Consider the following 27,817-nt stretch of genomic DNA (forward strand, 5'->3'; position numbering starts at 1 on the left):
AGCAACATCGATAAGGCTGATGCCCCTATAGTTTGAGCACAGCTTTTTGTCCCCTTTTTTGAAGAATGGCAGGAGGGTTGCATCACTCCAGTCCTCAGGGAAGCGCTCTGTCGCCCACACTGCATAGAAGACTCGATGGAGCCAGGATGCAAAGACATCTGGCTCGGCTTTGTACACCTCTGCTGGAATACCGTCTTCACCTGGCGCTTTGTTGTTCCGGAGATGGGTCAGGACACTGCGTGCCTCCTCAACCGTTGGAGGGGCAGTGCTGCATCCATAGTCATCCCCAGTTGGCTGCACGAAGGTTTGTGAAGATGGTGGCGGATGGTTGAGTAGCTCGGAGAAGTGGTCCCGCCATTGATCCAGCCGGTCACTAAGATTCGTAATGACCGCGCCAGTCCGATCACGGATCGTCTCACTGATACCCGTATTGCCTTGACTGGCCTGTTTCACCAGCTGGTAGAGTTTGCGCGAGTCACCACAGGCTGCTGCCCCTTCCATCTGCTCTGCAAATGCACGCCAGTGTGCATTCTGATCAGCCCGGATGGCCCTCGAGGCGCGTCGTAGCAGATCTCAAATATTTGGTGCACCCTTCAGTCGTCACCAAAGTCCATCCTCTCCTCACTGTGGTGGGGGATGCTGGCAACGGGTAGTGTCAGAACTATGCCGTCGGGAACTTCAGTTCCTGGTAGGGCCGCCCAAGGCAGATTGGTCTGACACTGAGTTGTTTTAGGGCCACAACCCGGCAGACGGGGCTCTGGTGAAAATCCTCGGAGTGTCTGTTTCGGCAACCAGTGGCTCCTCAGTCATTCTGTCCCTGCGTCTGTGGACAATCTGTGGCAAACAGGATGTCTCTACATGCCGGATTGTTGGGGACCGCTTGTGAAATCCACATATTCCCACGAAACTTCTTCCATGAATTCTCAATGGCGAACACTCACTCAACTACTACTACTGCTGCTACTGCTACTTCATGTACTACACAAATCTACCCAAACCCTGCTATTGCTCTTTCGCTATTTCGGCGTAGAAAGGACCTGAGAGAAGCATGCTGGAACTTCATGCCGACGGTGTCCAGGCATTTACGATGAAGGCTCTGCACAGTTACCACATGGCCGTTGCTTGTCTTTCAGAGGTGCGTCTTGCAGACGTCTGCCATCTTCCGATCAAAGTCCCCGGCGAAGAATTTACCTACCATCTGTATCACAGTGGTGTGACTGATAACAGTGGCCTCCATGGGGTGGCTATAGCACTCAGCCCTGACGTGCAAGCGGCTTTGCTTGCGTGGCAGCCAATCTCGCATCAACTCGCACTGGTTCAATTGAAGGGTCAAATCTCCAACGTCAGCATCATCGCTGTGTATGCTCCCACTCTCAATGCAGACGATGCGGACAAGACGCAGTTCTACACAGATCTTCAGGCGGCAGTGGATGATGTTCCTGCCAGTGATGTTCTCATTGTTGATGGGGACTGGAACACTCGGACTGGACCTGCTGACGATACAACATGGCACATTCTGGGACGCTTTGCCCTAGGTGCTTGCTGTGACAATGGTGAACGGCTCATGCCTTTTGTGGAGGCTAATCGTCTTATCGTCACCAACACTCACTTTCAGCATCCACAACGTCTTCTCATCACGTGGCGTTCCAATGATGAGAGAACGGCCAATCAGATCGATTACATCCTGGTCAGATCGCGGTGGGCCAGCTCGGTGATGGACTCACGGATGTTCCGGGGAAGATGACACGGGCATTGAGCATGGATCAGACCATACTCTTTTTCGGGCGACCCTCCATTTCAGGCTGCAAGCAAGACCTCCTCCTACGCGTCAGAAGATCGATGTCTCGCGTCTCAAACTTGAGGCTGGGAACCATTTTCGGCTTGAGCTCAGAAACCGATTCCTAGTGCTTGGCGACGAGTTGGTTCAACAATCGGAGCAAGAATGGAGCGCACTCAAGACGGCGACGACTGAGGTGGCCGGGAAGCATCTTGTGTCCACCAGACAGCGCCATCGGGACTGGATCTCCGGCAACACTCTTGAACTCACTGAGAGGGCAAGAGTGACTTTAATAATTCCGCCATCATTATCTCTATCATATTCCCACCTACGGCAGCCAAAAAGCTGGGTTTCTCCTTAGACACTTGCTTTGCACTATCAGCTTTTTTTCTGGTGCCTTCTTTATCTCTGGGAAATCCTCCCTGAACATGATGTTAAATTCCACTACAAAATGAATTCCTTCAAAAGGAATTGAAAACAAATCCTTTTTTTTTTTACAAAAAAAATTTTTGCCAAAATATGACAAAAATAATATTTTTTGCCTTGCAAAGGGTAAAAATTCACAGAGTTCAAAAGTTCAACAGTAGTTTTTTCCAATAATAAAAAAATTCACAATTTTCTGCCCCATAGGGCAAAAATTACTGTTAACAAATTGATAACAGTTTAAATTTTAACAAAAACCAGTATTGCAATAACAAATAAACATGGAAATAACGCTATTTGAACTCACAAACAAGTAGCAGCCAACACCAAAATGTAGCTAAGTGATGATTCTTTATTACTAATATTTACATTCAAAACATAGAAGGGACAAAACAGAACATTACAAAACACTTAATGATGGTTGGTGAGCTTATTTGATGACATTTTGTTTTAAAATATTTTATATATATATATATATATATACAATTAAAAATTTCAAAAATCACTGACATCATCAGCCAATGTAGAAACAGACTTACCACATCCAATTTCATTAGGGATGCCCCCTCCCCGAATTCTCCAACCTCCACAGAGGCAGCACATACAGAAGCAGAGACAGGGGGCACCCTTGACAAACTGATTGCTTGATCTCAAACGGAACCGACAGGTTTACCTGGACTGTTGATTTAATGCTGCCATAAATAGCAGTGATCCAGCCTCGGAAGCCCGGGCCTAGCCCAGCCACCTCGAGGACCACCGCCAGATACTGGTAGTCTACCTTATCAAAAGCTTTACTTTGGTTTAAATGGACTAATGCCCCAACTTTGCCAGATAATTTACCAACTCTGTCTAATGTGTAGCACAAGAGATGAAGGTTGTCCTGGATTGACCTTAGCAGAATTTGCACTCAGAATATAAAGAACAAAGAAAGGCTGCAAGGCATTTTATCTGATGCACAAATAATACTGTCGATCTATCTCTACCCTTTAATTTTTTATACATTATTAATACATGTGAGTGATGTATTCCCCAAAAATAGACAATAAGAATAGATTATTTCAAAGTTTTCTTGTATGAAATGTTTTTGCTGACAATGATTATAAATGCTATCTCATAAAAGCTGATTCTTGATACTGCTTTTTAAATTTTATTTTAAATATTTTGATATAATTTGCTATTTTCTTGATACATATCATGTACTTTTTTTATTATATAATATCAATTCAAATTTGTCTTAATTAGTTTGGAAAGATCCTGACATTGTGTTAGTCCATGATGCAGTCCGCCCATTAATTAATGAATCCATCATCCAACAAGTTGCAGTTGCAGCTAAGAAATATGGCGTATGTATTTACAATTTGTATGTTTACAATATTTTCTGCTGAAACTATTTTATTTCATATCTAATTAAAACACACCGCCATTTTCAATTCTTACTAAGTTTTTTTTTTAATTTGTAATTTAAACATTGTAATTAGACCAAATTATTTTGAAGTAAATGTTAGAAAACACAGTTAATATATGGAAAACTAAAATGTTTTCTTATGATACAATTATGTTTTTCTCATTTTAAATCCTGACTCAACCAACTATCTTAAGGTTTTGAAAATAGCCATTAATTTCAATGAGTTCTTTTGAGTCCTGGTTATTTTATAATATCTGTCTTTGGTATTAGACTTTATGCCTATTTCTTTTACTCTGTAGAGCAGGTGTGGGAAATTCATTTGGCCATATTCATGTGTAGTGGATGAGATTTCATGGGCTTGGTAGGAAAAATATTTTTAAAGACCCTATTCACTATGTGCAGTGTGAATGAATAAAGGAGTCCATATGCATTTTAACAACTTTATTAATAATAAAAATAAAAAGGATATGTGGTGTTAGCAAAGTTTGTGTGTGCAGAAAAGTGTGGAAAAATTCCATCTATGTGGTATACATAATACAGGCTTATTAAGTAACAGTTCTTGGAATAAGTACATCATCATCATCATCATTTAACGTCCGTTTTCCATGCTGGCATGGGTTAGACAGTTTGACTGAGGACTGGTGAGCCAGAGGCTGCACCAGGCTCAATCTGGTCTGGCAAAGTTTCTACAGCTGGATGTCCTTCCTAACGCCAAACACTCCAAGAGTGTAGTGGGTGCTTTTTACATGCCAAAGGCATGAGGACTAGTCAGGCGGTTCTGGCAACGACCATGCTCACGTTCAAAAGGTATTTTTACATGCTACATGCACAGGAGACAGTCCGGTAGCACTGGCAACGACCATGCTTGAATGTTGATTTTCACATGCCACCGACATGTGCTGGTAAGGCGACACTGGCAACAACCATGCTCAAATGGTGTTTTTCATGTGTCAGCGGCACAGGAGCCAGTCCGTGGCCTTGGCAGCAATCACGCTCGGATGTGCTTTTAGCATTCTACTGGCACAAGGTGGTACTGTCATCAGCCACATCAGCAATTTTAATTTGTTTACACTTGCCTCACTGGATCTTCATAAGCAAAGTTCATTGTACAATGAATGCAGGGTACTTGTGGCCTGGTTACACCCCACGTTTGGATGTGCTTTTAACGTTCCACTGGCACGAGTGCCAATCAGGTGGTACTGTTGTCAGCCACGTCAGCAATTTTGATTTTGATTTCACTTGCCTCAATAGGTCTTCACAAGCAAGGTTTGTTGTCCAGTGAATGAGGGATATTCATAAATGGGCTGGTTACACCCACTGGCATAGGCCATAGGCTATGGTCTCACTTGGCTTGTCGGGTCTTCTCAAGTACAGCATTTCTCCAAAGGTCTCGGTCACTAGTAATTCCCTCAGTTAGGCCCAATGTTCAAAGGTCGTGCTTCACCACCTCATCCCAGGTTTTCCTGGGTCTACCTCTTCCATTGATTCCCTCAACTACTAGGGTGTGACACTTTTTCACACAGCTATCCTCATTCATTTGCAACACATGACCATACCAGCACAGTTGTCTCTCTTGCACACTACATCTGATGCTTCTTAGAAATAGAAATTATCCAAATAAATGCATACAATCTTTAAGAAAACCAATGCTTGATAGAATATTTGTTTTGTTTCAACAGCAAAAACTTTTAATATCATTCATATCACTTGAATTTGCCAAGATGAACCAGCCAGTGTATAAATTTGGAAAGACAAAAAAATTTTTTGGGGCTTGGTGTTTATAAAGAAAGTAAAGTAGAAACAGGTCACATGTTTTAGAATGTGAATTTATAAGCTGTTTTTAATTCATTGAAATAACAAAAAAATTACCTAAGATGCACTCATTTGACTAATTAGAACCTATGTTAATCAAAACTCTAGTCAGGTTCCAACTCTGCATACTAGTAATATGTATTCTGCAGCAGATTTAAAAAATTTTTTAATAATAATTCTTTTTTTTTAATAAAATTGAGCCAGGGGCCAGACCAAACATTGCTGTAGGCTGGATCTGGCCCATGAGCTATGTGCTTGACACCTCTGCTGTAGAATATGCTATTTGAAAACCAATTTTTATTAAAATGTCAAAATATGGTCAATTAAGATTGTTGTTGTTAACATTTATCTCTAGATCTCTAGTTGAGATCATTCCATCTTTTAGGGTTATCTATGACCACATTATTTAATGTATCCTTACCTACATTTTAAGTTGGTATGTCATGATTTGAAAAAAATAGCTGCTATTTCTAGTAGGTTTAGCTGCCATAGAGATGTTCCATCAATCTTATAAAAGATGTTGCCATACATTTAATCTACACCTCATTACAGTAATCCATAAAATGAAATATCTATTTTTAAAACTGTAGAAACACTGTAGAAACATTGCCAAATTAGACTGGAGCCTGGTGCAGCCTTCTGGCTTCCCAGAACCCCGGTCGAACCGTCCAACTCATGCTAGCATGGAGAACGGACGTTAAACGACGATGATGATGATGATGAAAACAAATAGTGTCCTTTTAAATGCATTTTGAATATGAAAATGTAAAATTGTTCACAAAACATTTTAAAATTTTGAAATATTTATTGTTTTCTATCATACAGGCTGCTGGAATAGTGAATCCCCTCACATCAAACATAATTTCTGTTAATTCTGACAGCTTCCCCTCTGAGTTTCTTGACAGAAATCTTTACCATGCCAGCGAGATGCCTCAAGGATTCAAATTTGACTTTCTAAAGAAATCATATGAAATGGTAAACCTTTATTTTAAGAAATTTTTTACCACATTTTAATTGTCAATATTTTGCTTATCTTCTGTTGCCTTATTCCCATATGTGTACATTCAGATCCTACCTCAAGAAGTGTACATATGTCAAAATAGTGTACTCAAGGATGATTGGAGAATAAAGTGACTAAAATATAATGTACCATCATCAGTCAGATGAAAGTCTTTGTGGCAAATTTTTTTATAGCCAGCTGCCCTTCTTGTTGCTAACCCTCATTTGTTTCCAAGTAAAGTAATTTAGTACTTAGAAATACTGTAAGTGAGGTTAATACCTTAAAACCTTTTAGTTACAACTTATTTTAAAAATGTAGATATATGCAATGAATATTTTGCTAACCCTTCAAATAAAGTTCAATCAGTTTCATTCTTTTTTTTTTTTCAATTTCAAATATATATCACTTGCTGTTTCAACCTAAGCTAGAGAAGTTAGGATCAACATGCTTCAAAATATATTTGTATATCATCATCATCATCATTATCATCGTTTAACATCCACTTTCCATGCTGGCATGGATTGGACAGTTTGACTGAGAGTGTAGTGGGTGCTTTCTATGTGCCACCAGCACAGGAGCCAGTCAAGTGGCACTGGCATCAGCCACGCTTGACTGGTGCTTTTTACATGCCACCAGCATGGATGCTAATCAAGCAGCACTTGCATCAGCCACACTCAAATGGTGCTTTTTATGTGCCACCAGCACAGGTGATAGTCAGGCCGCACTGGCATTGGCCGCAACTATGATTTCACTTGGTCCAACAGTTTTTCACAAGCACAGCATATCAGTCAATGATTGAAGGGTGCTTCTAAACAGGCCAGTTGTGGAACACTGGCATCAGCCACGACTACGATCTCACTTAGCTTCCCAGGTCTTCTCAAGCACAGCACACTTCAAAGGTCTCAGTCACTTGTCATTGAATCTGTGAGGCCCAATGTTTTTAAAAGTCATGCTTCATCACTTCATTCCATGTCTTTCTGGGTCTACCTCTTCCACAGATCCCCTCCACTGTTAGGGTGTGACACTTCTTCACACAGTTGTCCTCATCCATATGCATCACAAGACCATACCAGTGCAGTCGTCTCTCTTGCCAACCATGTTTTTATGTCCAACTTTTCTCTCTGGGCTTTTACACTGTCGTGTGTGCACACTGACATTACACATCCAGCAGAGCATACTAGCTTCATTTCTTGCAAGCCTATGCATGTCCTCAGCAGTCACAGCCCATGTTTCACTGCCATGTAGCATAGCTGTTTGCACACATGCATCATACAGTCTACCTTTCACTCTGAGCTACAGGCCCTTTGTTACCAGCAGAGGTAGGAGCTCTCTGAACTTTGCCCAACCTATTCTTATTCTACCAGCTATGCTCTCAGAGCATCCACTCCATCTACTGACTTGGTCATGTAAGTAACAGAAGCTATCAACCACTTCTAGTTTTTTCCCATGGCATGTGATGGAATCTGTTTTCTGTACATCTTTGGTGTTTATGGCACCTGTGCATCTTCCACACACAAAAACTATCTTCCCAGTTAACCTTCCTTTGATATTACTGCACCTCTTATGTGTCCATAGCTTACACCAGGTACATCTTATGGATTTTATACCTATGCCTTTTCCACAGATCAAGCGGGACTATCTACCTGAAGGGATTTGTGATTTTTCAGCCTTCCTATGTACTAAAACTTTGGTTTTTGCTAGGTTAACTCTAAGGCACTTTAATTCTAGACCTTGCTTCCATACCTGAGACTTCTTTTCTAGTTCTGGTAGTAATTCAGCTAGAGGAGCTTCCTGGAGCAGCCTGTCTTGAATTCCTCTATTATTTCCTGGAGGACTATGATGAATAAGAGGAGGCTGAGAACCAATCCTTGGTGAACCCCTACTTCTACCTGGAATTCTTTGCTTTACTCATTACCAACCCTTACCTTACTGACAGCATCCTTGTTCATAGCTTGTACAGCTCTCACCACTCACTTATCTACCCCTAGTTTCTTCATTGATCACCAGATAAAGGATTGGGGGACCCTCTCAAAGGCTTTCTCCCTATCAAGAAAAGCCAAGTGCAAAGGTTTATCTTAGGCTAGGAATTTCTCCTGCAGCTGTCTTACCAGAAATATAGCATCAGTGGTGCTTCTCCTTGACACAGACCCAAACTGCATCTTATCTAAACTAACCCTCTCCCTGATTAGTTGGGCTGTGACCCTCTCCACGACTTTCATCACTTGATCCAACAATTTGATATTTTTGTAATTATTTCTATCTAATAGAATTTCTATCTTCACATTTGTAGCAGTTGACTATGGTGCTGCTACACCAGTCATTGGGTATGACTCCTTCATGTGTCACCTGGCTAACTATACAGGTAACTAGACTATAGCCTACACCACCAGATATTTTAAGCATCTCAGCAGTTATTCATGATGGGCTGGGAGCTTTCCATATCTTTATGCCCTTAATTGCTTTATCTACCAAGGTACTGTCAATTTGGATAGCTGGTCCCTCTGTTGGGTCAACATGTGGCAGACTCTTTCATTCATTCTCTTAATTTAGCAACCGTTCATAGTGGCATCTCCAAGTCTCTTGCTTTGCAGTATCATTAAATGCAACTGAGCCATCATCCATGCAGATACATTTCTCTCCTCTGACATCATGATTTTCTCTCACACACCATCTTGCAATTCAAAACACTTCAAGTCTCTGGTCCTCAGGAGGCAGAACATTGGCAAATTTCTTCTTATCTGCTTCCCTCCGGCTATGTAAACCTGTCTCCTAACTTCCCTTCTGGCTATCTGATACAATTCCCTGCTACCATCACACTTCCAGTCCTTCCAGCCTGTTTCTTTTCCCTAATGGCCCTGTCAACTACAATAAACAAATAAGTAAAGTAAAAGTAAAATGCCTTATGAAAACAATTGTCTATGAAGGATGAGGATATATCAGTAAAAATAATTTCTGTACGTTGTGGTGATTTGGAACCAGTTAATTTTTTAATATAAATGTTTGCACATTTTTCTATTCACCAAATTTTGGTTAATTTCAAACCATCATTTCCACTATTCTATTGGGTCATTGCAAGTAAAGCAAGATGCAGAATCCCTTGCAAACTAATACTGCCTCTTTTTAAGGAATTGGATCAATAATTCTGAAGAAATTTGTCATTAATTTGGATGGAATGTAACAAAATTTTCATTTGTGAAAATAATGATTTTTTACTCTAAAATGTTGAAAATTATCTATTCTAACAGATGTGGGATTTATTATTGAAATATTTGAGCCTGATTGAGTGCAACAAAATAAATAATTCTCAAGAATTCTCACATGGAATTCACTCTACTGCATGCAGTCAGACTAGACCTACATTTTGAGTTCAGCAAACAAACTGATATTTACACTGTTGGAATTTTCTTTTCTTTTTATAGGTTTTGCTGTGATTTACAGTTTTTGAAATCATGCAGTTTCTATATATTGGCAGTTGCTTATCTCCTTCATTTTTATCAATAGTGTTGTTACAATAAAAGGTATGTTTACGTAATCGAGTAGTCAGGAAGAAAAGAAAGGTTAAATATTCACAGAAAATTGTAGATATTTAAGTTTTTTTTAATTTTCTAAAGATGATCATTTGTGTGTCTGATCAGAGAAAACTACAGTGTTCTTGCAATAAAAGGAGGAAAGGAAATGTTAGGTATTCACTGAAAATTGTAGATATTTAAAGTTTTTAAAGATGATTGTTTGTGTGTCCAGAACAGAGTAAACTGTAGATATGAAAGTTTTTAAACTTATTTTGAAGGAAATTTAAAATACTCACAGGAAATTGTAGATATTCCAGTTTTGGGAAATTATTTTTTAGTTGTTCTACTGGGTTATATTAGAGCTTCTTTGTCTTTAGGTGACTGGTCAGAGCAGTGAAGAACACATCCAGCCACTATCAAGGCTACCATTATCATTATTATTATTATTATTATTATTATTATTATTATTATTATTATTATTTTTCTTCTTCTTCTTCTTCTCCTCCTCGTCATCATTATTATTGGCAAGGCGGCAAAATCGTTAGCATGCTGGATGAAATGCTTAGCGATGTTTCGCCAGTCACTACATTCTGAGTTCAAACTCTGCCAAGGTCGACTTTGCCTTTCATCCTTTTGGAGTCAGTAAATTAAGTACCAGTGAAACACTGGGGTCGATGTAATCAACTAGTCATCTCCCCTCAAACTTCAGGCCTTGTGCCTTTTAATAGAAAGGATTATTATTATTATGTGATGAAACTCACTGCTTATTTTGCTGGGTATGATGGAAAGTGTCAGCTGTCCACAGCCAGCAGACTAAGGTGACACTTGTTCACTGGTCATACTTCAAGAACTCTGCAAAGAATTCTTGCAGTTCTAAACAATGCTGGTTTTTGTAGCTTCACACTTGCACCAATCTTTTTTAACCATGTTGGTAGTTGAGTGCTAGTACTTCGAAGTGTACCAATTACTATTGGTATCACATCTACAGAGTAGATGTGATACCAAAATCCCTGTACACCATCAGGTCCTGCTGCTTTCCAATTGCTTATCTTTTCACTCATATTTCTGATATCATCTTCTGTGAAGTGGATAACCTCTTGCTGGGGATAAGAAGTTGTTTGCTTCAGGTTGCAGAGCCATTCAGCTGTAGCATTATGTTGTTCTTGCTTACTCCATATCTTACCCAAGAAAAGTCAACTTTTATCAGCATCAGGGACTAATATTTCATGTTTTTTATGATCATTAATCTCTTGATAAAATCTTTTTTGTTCAGTTCTAAACAATTTGTTTTGCCAGTATTGTTTAATCCGTTATTCAAATCTAGTTAGCTTTGCTTCAGTTTGCAATGCTTCAGTTTTTCAGTTATCTACACCATACTTCTTCCTAACTTTTTCGAATTTACACTCATTCTTAAATTCTCCATTTCTTTTCCTGACAAGAATTGACACTACACTATTCAAGGAGTTTATATCTTCTGAAATTCTCCATGAAGGTTGTTTATTTCCTTTTCTAGCCATCGCTGTTCTGTTCTTAGTAGTTCTCAATCCTATCCTGTACACCACAATCCTACTAGCAGCCTGGATAAGTTTATTTGTTTGTGTGACGTCTTTTGTTTCAAAGTGTCTCAATATATTATTGACTTTACTCGCCTCTTGATTTAGTCTCCATTGGTTAGCCTTCTTTAAGTCACACATAAATTCTGTCCCTTCTTTATCTAATAGATCCAAAATTCTGTCTATTATTAATCGATTTTCATTGTTTGAGTAGTCACTAATCTCAATTCTTTCACAGTTCATGGTAGCATATTCTTGCGAACAATTACCCATTCTTCCACTATACCACTTTCGTTTCTTGCATGCCCAGAATTACCTGATATCCTTCTGTTAATAGCTTCTAGCTCCAACCCTGTTAACCATCCATTCTTTCATATTGCACTTGCATGGTCACATAATCTCTGGTCAGTAATTTCGAACAGTTCCATTGCTTTCCATGCACTGTGCATTTGTTTTCTGTACTCTCTGAGAGGAATGCCATTCACATCCACTGGGATGCTGCAGTAGTAACACTCCATAACCATCATGTTTACTTGTTTACTCCACTTATGTCTTGTAGCATGGCTAACAGTGGCTGGATTACGACCAAGCCCACTCTGCTGCACAGTGGGACACCTGCCTTCACCATTGGTTCCAGTGCCATTCACACCATTATTGTCAAGTTTTTGCTTGGCATTTTCACTCACAAATGAGGTGTGTTTTTAGGTTACTACCAGCCAGTATTTTTATCAAGACACCATCTCTATCAAGATAGTCTGCCAAGGCGGCAGGGCCTTACTCCCCTGGTTTTTGAACTCAGGGTGGTCCTTCTCCTAAGCTGCTTTCTGTCCAAGGCTAATGAATACAGCCTACCCAGAGCACTGGTTATTTGAAGGCACCAGATACTCACCTGTTCCCACTCTTCTCCTGTTGGTATGACAGAGGAGTTGGGTTTGACTGTCAGGGAATTGGTGTTGTGCAGGCCATTGAGGCATTTTATAAGTAATGGGTGCTCAACTCCCCTCACCACCCCAGCAGTGACAGAAAAAGATAAAACAAAAATGAGAGAAAGAAGAGAAAGATTTTTACCATGCGGGGTAAAAATTTATTTAATTTATTGCTGTGTCTTAAATGTAAAATTGAACTTAACTATCCCATCCTCAAATTTAATTAATTTCTCAAAAGTAACTTTTACTCCACGAGATAAATTCTCATTCCCCCTCTCTAATTCATTCCTCACTCTTTCTCTCTCTTTCCTCTTGCTCTCTCTATCTGTTTCTCCCTCTCTCCAAAGCACAATTTTCAACTGTTACTGATACATGCTAGATGTTTATTTACAATCAAGAGAGTCCCAGTCAAAACTCCGTAAGCTATGATCCTAATATATAATACAAAGATATATCTAAAAAATATATGAGATGTCTCTGCAACTTTTAATTTATTTAATTTGTTGCTGTGTCTTAAATGTAAAATTGAACTTAATTGTCCTGTCCTCAAATTTAATTAATTTCTTGGAAGTAAATTATTATTATTATTATTTTTATTATTATTATTATTATTATTGAGTGAGAGAGCAGTGCATGCCATCAAAGTGACACTGGGGTAAAATATACAAAGCCCAGTATACCCATCATGACTACCCGTCTGATAAGAGTACACGAGGCACATGCATCACAACCATATGTGCGTGACATGGTGATCTCATATGAAGATAAATAGCACATAACCTTGCAGGTGGGGCCCAATTAGAATTTTCTTCTGGTCGAGTAACCCATCCTGCTCAAAGGGTCCCTGAATAAGGATTGTTTAAGGATGTTGAACAAAACACCCATGTTTCCAGAGGTGAATTATTCAAACCCCAAAGAATCCCTCTCAACACATGGCTATGATGCTCCCCCACCACTTCTGCTCGTGATCAGAGATGCACATATCGTCAGCCATTTAGGGACATGCTCAATTGGTTAAGGTCAAACAACTGACAAGCAAATCTGTGATATTGAGCAGAATATTTGCTGTAGCCCATCTTTTATACCAAGACAAAACAATGTACGTGATAACACTTCCAATCAGTTAAGATCAGAAGCCATGAGAGCCACTGTCTGGTACTGCATCAGGGCATTTATTATTATTATTATTATTATTATTATTATTATTGTTATTATTATTATTATTATTATTATTATTATTTCTGCCTAAGTGAAGGCAGAGGTATTGTTTTCAGTCATGTTTGTTTGTTTGTTTGTCCATGGACAGTATATCTCAAGAACCACTGGATGAATTCAGATGTTTGGCCTCGTGACTGGCATGAACTGATTAGATTTGGGGGTTGATCCGGTACCTGACAGACTCTAGATTATTTGTTATATTTACTTTACTTTACATGATTACGATTCTATGTTAACTTTGAAGTCTTTCTCAATTATCTCTCTTTAGGTTGTAACTATTTTGAATGGTGAATTTGTTAACTTTGGCTTGTCTTAGATAAGGATAAACTATTTATTACTATTACTAAATTTTCTAAAGCCACTTTCACATTCCATTGGGATCGATCAGGTATTGGACAGGGATTTAGGATTATTTTTCCATTTTTTTTACTTAATTTTTGGGAGTGGTCGCATTCGTTTTTAGTATTCTCATTTGTGAGAGCAGTTGAGTTTGTTTCAGATATTCTCATTTAAAAAATCATCTCTGGCTAATCGTTGAGAGGATGTTGGTGTTGCCCTAGCAGAGGTCTGTGCTCTTATTGTTGTTATTATTATTATCATCAGCATCATCATCATCACATAACTTTCAATTAAGAAATAACTAGAGTACTATGAAAAGTAGAGGTCAAGTCACACTTCAGACTTTATACATTGAGATGAAGCATAGAAAGAATTTAGTATATTCTTTCCATGCTTCATCTATAACAGCAAACATAAAAAGTATTTGTTTTATTTTTCAATTTTAACAATTAAGCAATTCTAACACTATCATAATTACTTATTTACATTCAGGGAACATTTGCTTATCATTTTATAAGCTAAAACACAATCTACATTTTTTTTCTAGTGTGCAAATGAAGATATAGAACATGGAACTGAATGTTTACATTTAGTTCAAAAGTATACCAATATTAATGCATTTCTCATTGAGGGACCACCCCTTTGGAAAGTAAGTATTAAGTAACCCTACAAACTAATATTTAAATGAAAAATTGTACTCATCAAATCAAAATAAAAATCTTGTTTATTCTTACTTAAGAATCTATATCTTTCTTTGCCTGAATATCATTAACTTTTAAGGGAATATTCATTTTCTCCTCGACTTTTTCACCTCACATATATAAATAACTTTTCCTAATGCAAGAAATCTGATAAACTAATGTGATATATGTGAAGACCTTATGCTAGATCAACTTCCTTGATTGCTTCAAAAATGGAATTTTTTCCATATATCATACTGTTTCAACTAACTGGATATAGGTGATACCAAATTTTTCCTTAGCAAAAATGTCATTATCTTCATCATTACTTCAGTTGGTATATTAAAAAATTCTGAACTTAGAATTTGTTGATCAATAACTTAAATTCTAGTTTTATTCTCACTCTCAGTTAGAAGTAACTACTTAACATGATTTATATGAAAAAGTATTATTACATAAATATTATTGGATTATACATAAAAACTACAATATTTTAAAACAATATAGTTGTCTCAAATCCAACCCAACTAGCTTTTAATGAACAGCAAAATTATACAGCTATACAATTTCATTAGTTTTTAATCCCAGACATAACAGTAACCTAATTCTAGAACAGTGGTTCTGAAGCTTTTCAAAAAAGTTTACATGCCAGTCCCGTTACAGATTTTTTGTTGATTCATGGTCCCCTATTGAATGTCGGGCAATTAACATGGAAAAAAATTACATACATTTGTGTACCATAATTTCCAGAATATGAACTGCACTGCCCATAGACCTGCAACCCTGAAAACCACAACTTAATCCATGCAATACCCCTTTGAAATACAATAAATACATGAAAATATAGGAAATCAGTTGATCAATTGGTTACAAGACAAATGAGAAACAAAAACAGTCCAAAAATATCCCCAGCACCCAGTATTAACAACTGCATGAGACCCATTTGTGCCCATTTGGTAGAAAGAAACTGCGGGTCATACACTGAAAACTACAGTATATATATGTACATAACTGTGATTCTTGAGCTTTTAGCATTACCTTCCCCTTTCACCATGTTTGGGATGCTATTCCTCCCCATTGTCAGGCCATTCCTCATATTGATTATCCTATGGGTGTATTTCAACTAATTTAGGGAAGACCCTGTTTATTGTTTTCTTCTCAAAAGCCATCTCACTTGTGAATGCAACAGAAGCATTCCGAATTCAGAATCACTTTCTTTGCACAACTTGACAAATAGATGGGAGTTGAGTGCTTTCACTTTGATGAAGTTTACTGCTGTAATCAAGTAATTCAGAACATTTTTTTAACTCATCAGGCATGTTTTTCACCATTAGTGCTTGTCAATGAATTGTGCAGTGTGTACCAATAGCACCTGGGGATTTTTCTTTCGCCAAAGTCTGAAAATGGAAACAGCAGCCAAGCATTGCCAAAGTGTCATCAGTGACATGCTCTCAGTTGATATGTGCCTCAAAAATTTTGTCCACTTTATTAAATATTTCTCTTGCGGTTGTTTTGGTTCTGAGGGTTTTACAAAACAGGAATTCATCCTCCAAGTGATTGTTATATACATAACATACAGAGATGCAAAGTTTGATTAAGTTGGAAACATCTGTTGTTTCATCAAGCTGGAGTGCGAAAAAGTTCAAAAGCAAATTGACAGAATGTTATCAGACAGTTCAGTTATTTGTTTGCTAACAGTATCTTTTGAGAGAGAGAGAGACATGTTTCAGCTTCAGAAGTTCAACACTTCTGAGCACATTCGATATGTTGTCTCTGCAGCAAGGTAATATCAACTCTTCACTGATTTTGTGGCACTTTTTGGTAACAGCTATTTTCCTTGAAACTTCGTAGGATGCTTTCAAACCAGCTGTAATGTCCAGCAAAAACATTCTTGTGTCATCAAGTCTGGACTTCGTCAATCTGTCAGCTTTGCATCTCAAGAAGTCAACATCTCTATTAATTGAACTGGGATACTTTGTTTCAAAGTGCCACTTTAACTTGCTAGGCTTTAGTGAAGTAGACGCCAAAACCTCGGAGCACAAAACACTGTGGTTTCTTTCTTCACTAGACTTTATCTCAAATAAGATTCATTATATCTCATTTTCTTTTTTGGAGGAATTATATAAAAAGATAAAATTCAATAAACCAATTTAATATAACTACATTGTATATTTATTTCCCATTTGTCATATATTATGGGGTGCACTAATTAACAATAAAGCTTACCTCTCACTATCGATTGTGGAAGAAATCCAAAATGCATATCAATGTTCTTTTGTCTGTAGATAAACCTCTGTGAAATCCCTTATAAAACCCAGCCATCATGCAGGATGACAAAGGGTGTCTTGCAAAGGGAAAAGTCATGTGGAAACATGCACTGATGAGGACAACAATGGCAAGAGACATACAAACATGTGGATTGCAATAGTGAAGTGATGAATCACATGAGCATAGAATACCAACAGTTCACGCATGATCAACTGTTATACCCACATCGGTTCCGGTCCAAAACTTGTTGCTGGACAGAGTGGTATGAAATGAAGACACCTATTAAGGAGAGAATGCTTGGTTTCAGAGAGGGAGTATTCAAGAGGAATAGTAACAAGAGTGAATAAGAGAGGAGTGAATGAAGGAAGGTGAATTAGGTGGGGAAGGGGTGATTGAGGCAGTGGTAAGCTGGAAGGCGAGAGAAGAGGAAGTGGTAGGTGAGAGGTGGGGTAGTGAAAGGGTTGAGGTGAGGATGGAGTGGATTAGAGGGGGAAGGGGTGGGGTAGTGGCATCAGCTGGAACAGGATGAAGGAGTGATTGAAGTTTGTAGTGTTTAGTGCAAGCAAAAAAGTCATGGAGAATATGGTTGAGTGAGCAAAAGGGAGAGGGTTGTCAAGGGTGTGTATTTTGAAGAGATTAGAATGGATGGTGACATGCATAAAGTGACTGGGAATGAAAGGTAAGATGAAAATGAAGGTGGAAACCTTTGGGAGTGAGGTTGGGGTCAAGGCAGTGACTGAGGAAAGAAACATGGGTATAGAAACAGATATTTTTGAAAACGTATAGGGAAAGGTTGGAGATAATGTTTGAGATGCTAGTGTAGGTAGAGGAGAAAAATTTTATGATTAGGCATACTGGAATGAGAAAGAAAAAGTAAAAAAGAAAATAAGAGAAAATGGCAAAGTTATTTATATACAAGGTTTACAAGAAGCTCAAAAGTTCAAAAAGTTATGGTAGATTGGTATGATACAAATCAACAAGTGTACAGTAAGATCCATAACAGTAGAGTCCAAAAAGTGTAAGACACCAATGGTAATCAGGGTGGGGTGATAGTAAGGTGGATAAGAAGTATCAAAGATCCAAGAAGAAAGTGTGGTGGGTGGGGTGTGGTAGAATGTGAGACAAACAAATCCAGCTGCAACATGAAGGATGAGCTGAGGGTCAGGATTACCAGGGCTTTTAGCAGCCTAAAATAGGAGACAGTGACAAAGGCCTGTGGCTGGTTCTGAGGTCACCTAGAGGCTGTCATCAAGGCCAAAGGTGAGTTCATTGAGTGAGATAGACGGTACATGTCACAAAGACAAACTGAAACAAATTTGACTAATATATCTCAAAAAATAAAAACATTTTTTTTTTCCTGAGACAGTTATCATGCAAACGAATACTGTCTGCACCCTATGTGTGTGTCTGTAGATAATAAAGAGTACATATTTTTTACACCCTATTACCATGACTGTTCTGTTGATGTCAGTTTCCTTTATATGGTAGACCATTCCTATTTCAACTACATTCATTGACATCACATAGATGAGATGTAGACACGTCCCCTAGTATATATTTTCACTAGTTTTACTTTCATTAAATTCAAAGTTGTTATTCACATCTTTACCTTATTACAATGTTGGTTCTTTTTCTGAAAAAGTTTCTTGTTTTTCACATCATAAATATTTTCTTAGTTTACTGAGTGAGAATTGTGTCCGAGATATTTTCTTAACATTTTTTTAAAAAATTTTATAGGTCACTTTTAGAAAAGACTATTTTGCAGCAGAAGGATGTCTTAAAGGTATTGCTTAAATGTATTTTAATATTTTAAAGTTTTCAAATGCTGTTTTGTAACTATTCCACATGTATACTTTAAAAAATATACATGTGGAATATCAGTAAATTTATATATTCTGAACTTTGAATAGTTTTTGAAACTCTTCATGAAATAACTTATGGTAAACATTTTCTATTTCTTTACATTGACTCTTAAAGTTCAATGTTGTAGTTATCTTTAGTTCTACAGAACATAAATGTGTTAGCTTGCTATTTTCATTTCCCTTTATTATTATGTATTTTACTACTCCTGCTATTGCTTATAGTGGATTTATTAAGCATAATTTTTTTGGAGTTATTATCATATTTGTTGCTATTATTCTTATTCTTAACATGCCTGTCCCTATTACATTTTTCATTGGTTTCCTTATTTATTTCTTTATTTACATCGTCATTTCCTTATGTCATGACCTTGTATTCATTGCTGTTATTATTTTTAAGTCCTATAGTCATGCTATCATGATGTTTTTATCCCAATGTCAAGAATATATTTTTCCCACTATAACAAGCTTTAACCAGTGGAGTCCACATGTGAGTTAAGGATATTTTCATGCAATATACAACTTACTATTAAATTTATAACTAACCATAGCTGATTTAAGTTTTGATTAACATATTTGAGATCTTCAATTGGTTTAAGGCATGATGTATGTATTCCAGTTTGTAGGTTTAGTGACACATCTGGGAAATTATCTAATCTATAATTCATTTCTATTGTTATAGATAACCAAAATGTTTTAAAATTTAACTAGTATATACCTACATACATCTACACACATGGATAAATGTAGATAAATGTGCAAACGTGCTCTCCCATACATTGATACTATCTATCTATCATGTCTCTCTTGTACCACTTCACTACCCCTGTTAATAGTAAAAACAGTATCATCTCTAACCTAACTTAGGAAGATGGGATTCCATTTGGAAAAGGGGGTAAATACCTGAGATTGATGGCTTATGCTGAGTCACCAGATTCCGTTGTTACATCAAAATTATTTATTCTGTTACTATGGGTCCAGAATTTTCCATCATAATCAACTAAAGTTTTTTGAACAACAGAATTATGTCCATATCCAACTTAGATAATCTAGAATTTTTCTTGGCAAATATTAATACCTATTTAGCAGGATAGGATAAATAGAAGAGTAATGGCTCAATATATCAAGCTGTATGAATTTGGTATATTTTTTTACTGCTCAAAGTTTTCAACAAGCTAATAACTTCCACTGTTTCTGATCACAATCAATTCATATATTTACATATTTACAATTGATTATTCTATTTCATATGTATTTTAGAAATTGATTATAAAACTTTTTTTTTTAAATAGATGTATTAACATGGAATGAAATCACTAATTCTTTTTTAAAAAAATATAGTGCCCACAATAATATTCTAAGTTATTATCTATGAAACTTTACACAAACATTCACTATTTGAATACATGGGTATGATTACTCTGGCATATTATTATCTAATATATTTAATTAAAGTTGGTACTTTTGATGTTATGTATCAAGGTGAAATTATTTTTACTGTTATAAATCAATGTTCTAAATGTTGGATTTCACATAACTATTCTAAAATATTCCTTAAAGTTAGAAAGGAATTAGTGAAAGTAGAGACACTTTATTAAAACATTAAATCTATAAAAAAATTTTTAAAGTATTTGCTCTACAATTATATGTAACTTGTATAACGTCTTCTTTGGTTTTCTGGTATCCTTGATCTTTGATTCAGGAATTTTTGTATGTATGTATGCATGCATGCATAAATAAATAATCTATTATGAATATACATTTATTTAGAAAAGTACCTAAAAGTTGGATTAGTCAATATTCCCAACTCCAGTTTGGTATCAGCCCTGAAATATCATTTAGAGGAACATCATATCAAGGTTAGTAAATCTGATTTTTGCTGAATAAGAAATTAAAATTTTTTCTTCTTACTATCTCATACTTTAATTGCTACTTTTCATCATCTGCTCTGTAAGAATGAAATTTAATTTTTTTAAAGATTAAATCTGTTATGTCATCCTCATCATCATTATCACCATCATCATCACCATGAGTTGCTTAGACAGGATCCAAGAAACAAGAGGCCAAGTTGTATTCTCGTGTTCCACTTTTAGCTTGTCTGCATTGGCTAGATCCCCTTCTCAACACTTTACAGAGTGTACTGAATGCAATTTTTCATGGCCAAGTACTATAAGAAATTGTCTTGCCTTTTTAGGGGGATACTAACACAGCATTACACCAAACACAGTGGTGTGGAGATGGCCATATAGTATTCCACTAAATTTAAGTTGTATAACAGTATTATGTAATAAAAGGAAGAGTAAACTCCATACAATAATAAATGGAATTTATTTGGGATAGATGATACATACACAGCTTTTCATACAATGTAATAAATTGAATATTAACATGTTGTGGATCCTTTTTGAATAACAAGTAAACACTAACTAGTCATGAAACAAAATTGCAAGGGTATCAGAAATGTGTGTGAGGCTTAGATGGGAAACATATTCAGTTCATAGCTTGGAATTACTGTTACAAGTTCATAACAGGTATCAACGAAATTGATAACATACTGGACCAATGTAGAGTAGAGTTGATAACATGACAGGCCAATGTCGTGTAGACTGTAGCAGTAGAGTTAGCTGCTGAACAAATTACCATGATAGAGTGGTATATAATGATAGCTGTTGAATATTCATCATGAAAACAACAGTGGTCTGAAATCTGCTAGGCAAGTGTCATTAGACCGACAATAGTAAGAAGACTGCTAGGCAATTGTCATTAGAATGACAGTAACCACATATGGTCTATGGCCTGAGGCAAAAGAGGCCAGGCAGCTGAAAAAACTGTTATTTATATCTTCTGTGGTCTGGTGCTTGATTTTCTCACCAGGGAGGAAAAATGACTTGTTGTAGGGACACGACTGGATAGTTGTACTTGACCAACCAACTCATCAAATCACCAGTTCATGTAATAGCTGAATGAGGAGGCTTTATATAATTGAACAACTAAGAGTTTAACATCATCACACGCTTCTGATAACCGCTTCTGCGACACCCTGGACAAGACTAAAATGTTCTCTCAATGATGTATTGCTTTCTCTCAAATCACTACTTTACAGAGTGTACTGGGTGGGTTTTTATTTTTTCATGCCACCAACACTAGTGAGGGTATCTTGTAACTCACAGAGTGAAAGAGTCTCCACCACTGAAAGAGAAAATAGGAGAATATTGACTTTAGATGAAATGTTGGGAGAAGTTGCTCTACAATGAGAGAGATGATTTATTGTTGTGAAATGTTAGTAATGGAGTGAGTAATAGAAGACAAGGAGAAATACCAGAACATATTCTCAAAGTAACATACCCAAGCAGGTGAATGGAAGTGAGTATGGTGGCGACTCAGGGGGAGTGAATGAAAGTTGTAATAGTGCACTCTCTTCTTCTCATTCAAGCATCAGGATTAATACAGATAGAAGAAGAATAGCAGGATGTATTTGTTGGAGTTAGGATAGATTTAGAATGCATAGGTCATGTGGCATGCACTTTCTACACAAGCATCAGATAATTTGCCCTTGACTTTGGGAGAGAAGTAATTTAGTGCTGGTAGTTTATTATCTCTATCCAAACTGTTCTTATTCTAGCTGCCACACTTTCAGAACACCTTTTAGCATGTTGTGTTTCCACTACTCTTTACTGTGGACACACCTTATTGAATTTTTCCAGTTCCTTCACTGCAAATGAAGCATATGCATTTCCTGATGCATCAGGGTCCTGTCCTTCTTCCTACCCACTAAAATTATTGTTTTCATTAAGTTGATTTAAAATCCTTTAATTCCAGGTTTTGTTTCTATTTCTAGAAGCCTTGTTTTAACTCTTCAACAGATTCTGCAATATAAATACTATGTCATCAGCATACAGTTTTCCCCAGTATTAAATTATTCTGTTATGGTTTAGAATATGATAAAAGAATACTAGAATACTATAATAACCCAGGCAGGATTGAAAACTGAGCCCTGATGCACCCCTAACTACATGCTAAATTTTTTATTATTTGTGTCCAAGAGCAGAATAATACATATCTCAATAAACACCAGTCAGCCAAACAGCATAATGCATCAGTTGTTTTAGTTGCATATTCTTCATCAAATAATACTCTTTAAAAGATATAGGCACCCTATACCCTATATTATAATTTGCATTTTGAAACAGTTTGGCTATAATAAAAATCAAGTGGGCATAATAAGAATGATGAATATACTAATGATAAAATAATTCATCTATTATCATATAGAGGAAGTAAAATAAGAATGTGTAAAAAACATATTAGGACAATCAACTTCTCATAGAAACTAAAATAACTGCCGATACAGACTTTACATAAAATCAAATAGAAAGGAATACAAATACATAAAATATACTCAGATCCTAAATTATCTCCAGACAAAAATATGATCATTATCATGATCATTATTTTATGTCCACTTTCCATGCTAGCATGGGCTGAACATTCTGACAGGCCGTTTTGCTCCAGTGTCTCAGTTTTGTTATGGTGTACAGGGTGCTTCTTTTGTGGTACTAACACTAATGAGATTTGTCTTGTAACTTGCAAGGTGAAACACTGAAGTGCCATTGTAAGCTAGGAGGGAGAAACTCCTGTATCTTGATAGGACAGTTACTTCAAGCAAGAAGTCAAGAGGTAAAAGTGTGATGGAAGGAGCAAGAACAAAGTTACTTTTGTGGAGAGTCTATAAAGACCTCACATTGTACATAGGTGAAAAGGGAAGGCTTGGAGGGGTGCTAAAAAAAAAAAAAGATAAATGTGGTTGTCATAAGGCATGAAAACATATCCTCAGAATAACATGTCCTAGGAAGGTGAATAGAAGAGAGCATGGATACAGAAGAATCAGAGAAAATGGGTAAGGCTGTAAGATTGTGAGACCAAGAGATGGATATAAACATGGGACAAAAGTGTTCAGATGTATATAGATGATGAAAGTAGTGAATAGTGGACAGGAATGAGAGTGGTAAGTATGAGTAGAGGATGATGATAAGAGTGAGGGGTGGCTACCAATTGGGAGTAGCACAGAGGAGTGGTGACTGGCAGTAACAAAAAGCAGTAATGTATGGTGTGTGGTAACAGGTTCTAATTTCATCGCTTACAGCAACAAACCATGTGGCTAAACTTCATGTGATCTTTATAGCAAAGAGTCAATCAAGGTATTAAGAGAAAATAGTCTGTTTTTTTAACCAACAATGAGCTGTGTTCATGTTTTGCAGGCATTGGCTTTTTTAGAAACATTCCCTGTTTGCTATAGATTTATATGCTCTACCCACGTTAAAAGATTTATTTTTATTTTATGTACTTGCTTCAGTTTTGCCATATCCCTATCAAGATATATTTGAATTTTTCATAAGCATGGGTTGATCTTTTTACTTTTAATCATATTCAGTATGATTAGAATCGAAGGGCCTTAAGATCAACCTAGCTAAAACCAAAGTCCTAATAAGTAGGAAGGTAGATAAGTCACAAACGCCTTCAGGTAGATGGCCCTGCTCGATCTGTAGAAAAGGCGTAGGTAGAAACTCTATAAGATTCACCAAGTGTAAGCTATGGACACATAAGAGGTGCAGCAATGTCAAAGGAAGGCTAATTGGGAAGATAGTTTTTGTATGTGGCAGATGCTCAGGAGCAATAAACACTGAAAATGCTCAGAGACCAACTTCCGCCACATTCCAGGGAGAAAAACTAGAAGTAGTTGATAGCTTCTGTTACCTAGGCGACCAAGTCAGTAGCAGGGGTTGGTGTGCTGAAAGTGTAACTGCTAGAGTGAGAATAGCCTGGGCAAAGTTCAGAGAGCTGTTACCTCTGCTGGTGACAAAAGGCCTCTCGCTCAGAACAAAAGGCAGACTGTATGACGCATGTGTACGCACAGCCATGCTACATGGCAGTGAAACATGGGCCGTGACTGCTGAGGATATGCGTAAGCTCGCAAGAAATGAAGCCAGTATGCTCCGATGGATGTGTAATGTCAGTACTCATACTTGACAGAGTGTAAGTACCTTGAGAGAAAAGTTGGACCTAAGAAGCATCAGTTGTGGTGTACAAGAGAGACGTTTGCGCTGGTATGGTCATGTGGTGAGAATGGATGAAGATAGTTGTGTGAAAAAGTGTCACTCTAGCGGTTGAGGGAACCTGTGGAAGAGGTAGACCCAGGAGAACCTGGGACGAGGTGGTGAAGCACGACCATCGAACTTTAGGTCTCACCGAGGAAATGACTAGAGACCGAGACCTTTGGAAGTATGCCGTACGTGAGAAGACCCGGCAGGACAAGTGAGGCCATAACCCGTGGCCTCAGTCCACTTATGCATGCCTTTCCTTCTTGGGACACAAAGCTCTACTTGTGAAGACCTGTTGAGGCAAGTGAAAAACAAAATCAAAATCAAAATCGATCAACATCAAGGGAAATCGTGGCTGTGATACCAGTGCTGGTGGCACATAATAGAACCATCCGAACGTGGCCATTGCCAGCACCGCCCCGACTGCCTCCGTGCCAGTGGCATGTAAAAAGCACCATCCGATCGTGGCCTTTGCCAGCCTCACCTGGCTTCCGTGCTGGTGGCACGTTAAAAGTACCATCTGATTGTGGCCATTTGCCAGCCTCGTCTGGCACGTAAAAAGCACCCACTACACTCATGGAGTGGTTGGCATTAGGAAGGACATCCAGCCATAGAAACATTGCCAGATCAGACTGGGCCTGGTGCAGCCTTCTGGCTTCCCAGACCCCAGTTGAACTGTCCAACCCATGCCAGCATGGAAAGCGGAAGCTAAATGATGATGATGAGGAGGAGGATGAGACTTGTAATTATCATTAAATAATGTACAAATATGCAATGTTATATTTGTATCTGCTCTTTATATCTTCCTAACATTATCTTCCTTTAGCCATCATTTTTTTCTTTTCACATCTGAAATACAATGAAGGTTACTGCATGACAATCATATAACTTTTGTTCAAAATTTCTCTCGTTAGTGAAGACATACAGAAATTCAGTATATATGGTACCTCAAACATTCAAACCCTCTTACTGCACTGCACAATATTGCATGATATTATTAATGTAAATCATATTAACATCTTGAACTTATATTAACAACCTTCAATCAGGTTAAACAGTTTACTCATAACACTTATCACTATATGAACTAAATACGTATTGTTCTATTTATCCATGTTATGCAAAAGCTCTTCAGAAGTCTGTGAAATTAGTTTTTGTTTTACAAATATAGCAAGTAAAACTTTTATTATATGGCCACACTCCAGTAAAAGAATATAAAAATATAGATTAATATAGTATTGGAAGCAACTGGAAATATAACTAGTAATTGATATAGTAAATCAAAAATTAACAGAGAACGTTATAGAAATGATACATTACTTTTTTTAGAAAAGTATGTATATATTTTTATCAATCATCCATAGATAAAACTATAATATTTGCATGTCATAATTCTTTCTTTGCAAAATGGTATCAGCTGATTGCAAGTCCTCACAGAGCAGTTTTTATTTCAGAGATTTCCTTTCCCTATATGAATTGCCTTTACTACAACTTGTGAACATTATCTACCCTTGATTATATTGGATGGCTGGAGTTTCTCTGCCCTTTGTTTTCCATTCCACAAAGTGTGTTCAAAAACACCCTCACCAAGCAAGTTTGGTAGGGTTATCAGTTTAGTAGTAATACCCATATTATCCATTCATTACTTCTTTATTACAATAATTATGCTACATTAAATGTACAAATAATCCTTGGATACTTTGGGATATGCTGAATGACAAACACCAGTGATATATCATTTCATCTTAGCTTTAACTGCTTACCTAAACATTTATTTACCTTAGTTTTCTGAGTTATGTTGTCTAGCCAAAACTTATAGTGCATTTTACTGTTGATTTTCTTTGATCTATTTAATTGATCCTCTTATCTTTCACTATATCTCAAAAGCATAAAAGGTATGAAATCTTTTTTTTTTAATACAGTATTAGATTAAATTAATTATCAAGAATTTATATTTTCTACAAACTTTAACACTTATTAACAATTAATTTTTTCATAAACTATTTTATCTGCTTATGTAATCCTTGAATTTGTTAGTGATAGTAGAAACATCTTTGTTTTCTTTCTTGACAGATTTGTATATTAAATACTATTGAGGAGCAATGCTCACAACTAACTAGTGTTGTGCTTGGTCAGACCATTGTGAATTTAGATGGAATTCTGAATACAATAGAGGAATTAACTGAAATGTGGACTGGAGAACCTAGAAGAATTGTGCAAGGTGGTCTCATTATCTTCTTAATCTATGTATCAAAGAAAATTACTTTTTCTAAAACTTTGAATCAATTGCAAAAGTATAGCAGAAGTTTGACTGAGAAATTTCAAGGAAATATTTCACCAATTTTCATTTTAACAAAGGTAAAAATTGCTATTTTTATACATAAGAAAATTATATCTAATTTAAATTTTCAAATCAATTTTTATTAAGGTACACACACATATATATATATATATTTATAATTTTTTAGTAGAAGATAAAAATTTTGGTTGTCAGTAATTTACATCCAAATAAACGAAATCATACTTCCAGTGATTTATAAGATGTGATTGGATGGGATACGTTGTTCCATTCATGTACTTTTAGGATCAATAAACATATGTATATATTAAAATAATTCAAATAATAAAGTGTAAATGAAGTAAGACATTCTATTTGAGTATATACAGGGATTGGACAAAATAATGGAAACACCTAGCATCATAATTTTTAAATATCTATAAAACTGTCAAAAGCTTGTTTATGTTTATGTTTTTTTTTTATTTATTATTAGTGTTGCTTAATATGTTTTGCTAAAATTGCTGTTTCTTTTCAGATATCATCAGAAAAAGGTAATTAAAATTCATTAAAATGACAGATCTATCGGACTTCCAAAGAGGTCAAATTGTTGGTGCTCGTATGGCAGGTGCTAGTGTAACAAAAACAGCAGAAATGTTTAGTGTATCAAGAAGT

General features: G+C 36.7%; 1 protein-coding gene across 2 annotated transcripts in view; it reads left to right on the plus strand.

The window, feature by feature from the left end:
* LOC115210488 (D-ribitol-5-phosphate cytidylyltransferase) overlaps positions 1-27,817 on the plus strand; it is a 105,349-nt gene that overhangs the window by 34,848 nt on the left and 42,684 nt on the right. Inside the window, exons 3-9 of one of the 2 annotated variants that reach the window (XM_036502140.1) lie at positions 3,443-3,543; positions 6,243-6,392; positions 14,510-14,611; positions 18,648-18,693; positions 20,540-20,628; positions 26,941-27,225; positions 27,681-27,696. In XM_036502140.1, the coding sequence (XP_036358033.1) occupies positions 3,443-3,543; positions 6,243-6,392; positions 14,510-14,611; positions 18,648-18,693; positions 20,540-20,628; positions 26,941-27,225; positions 27,681-27,696 (789 nt within the window). The remainder of the gene's footprint in view (positions 1-3,442; positions 3,544-6,242; positions 6,393-14,509; positions 14,612-18,647; positions 18,694-20,539; positions 20,629-26,940; positions 27,226-27,680; positions 27,697-27,817) is intronic. The other variant, XM_029779091.2, reaches the window with a different exon arrangement.

Source organism: Octopus sinensis, linkage group LG4 (genome assembly GCF_006345805.1).
Source record: "Octopus sinensis linkage group LG4, ASM634580v1, whole genome shotgun sequence".
Taxonomy (NCBI): domain Eukaryota; kingdom Metazoa; phylum Mollusca; class Cephalopoda; order Octopoda; family Octopodidae; genus Octopus; species Octopus sinensis.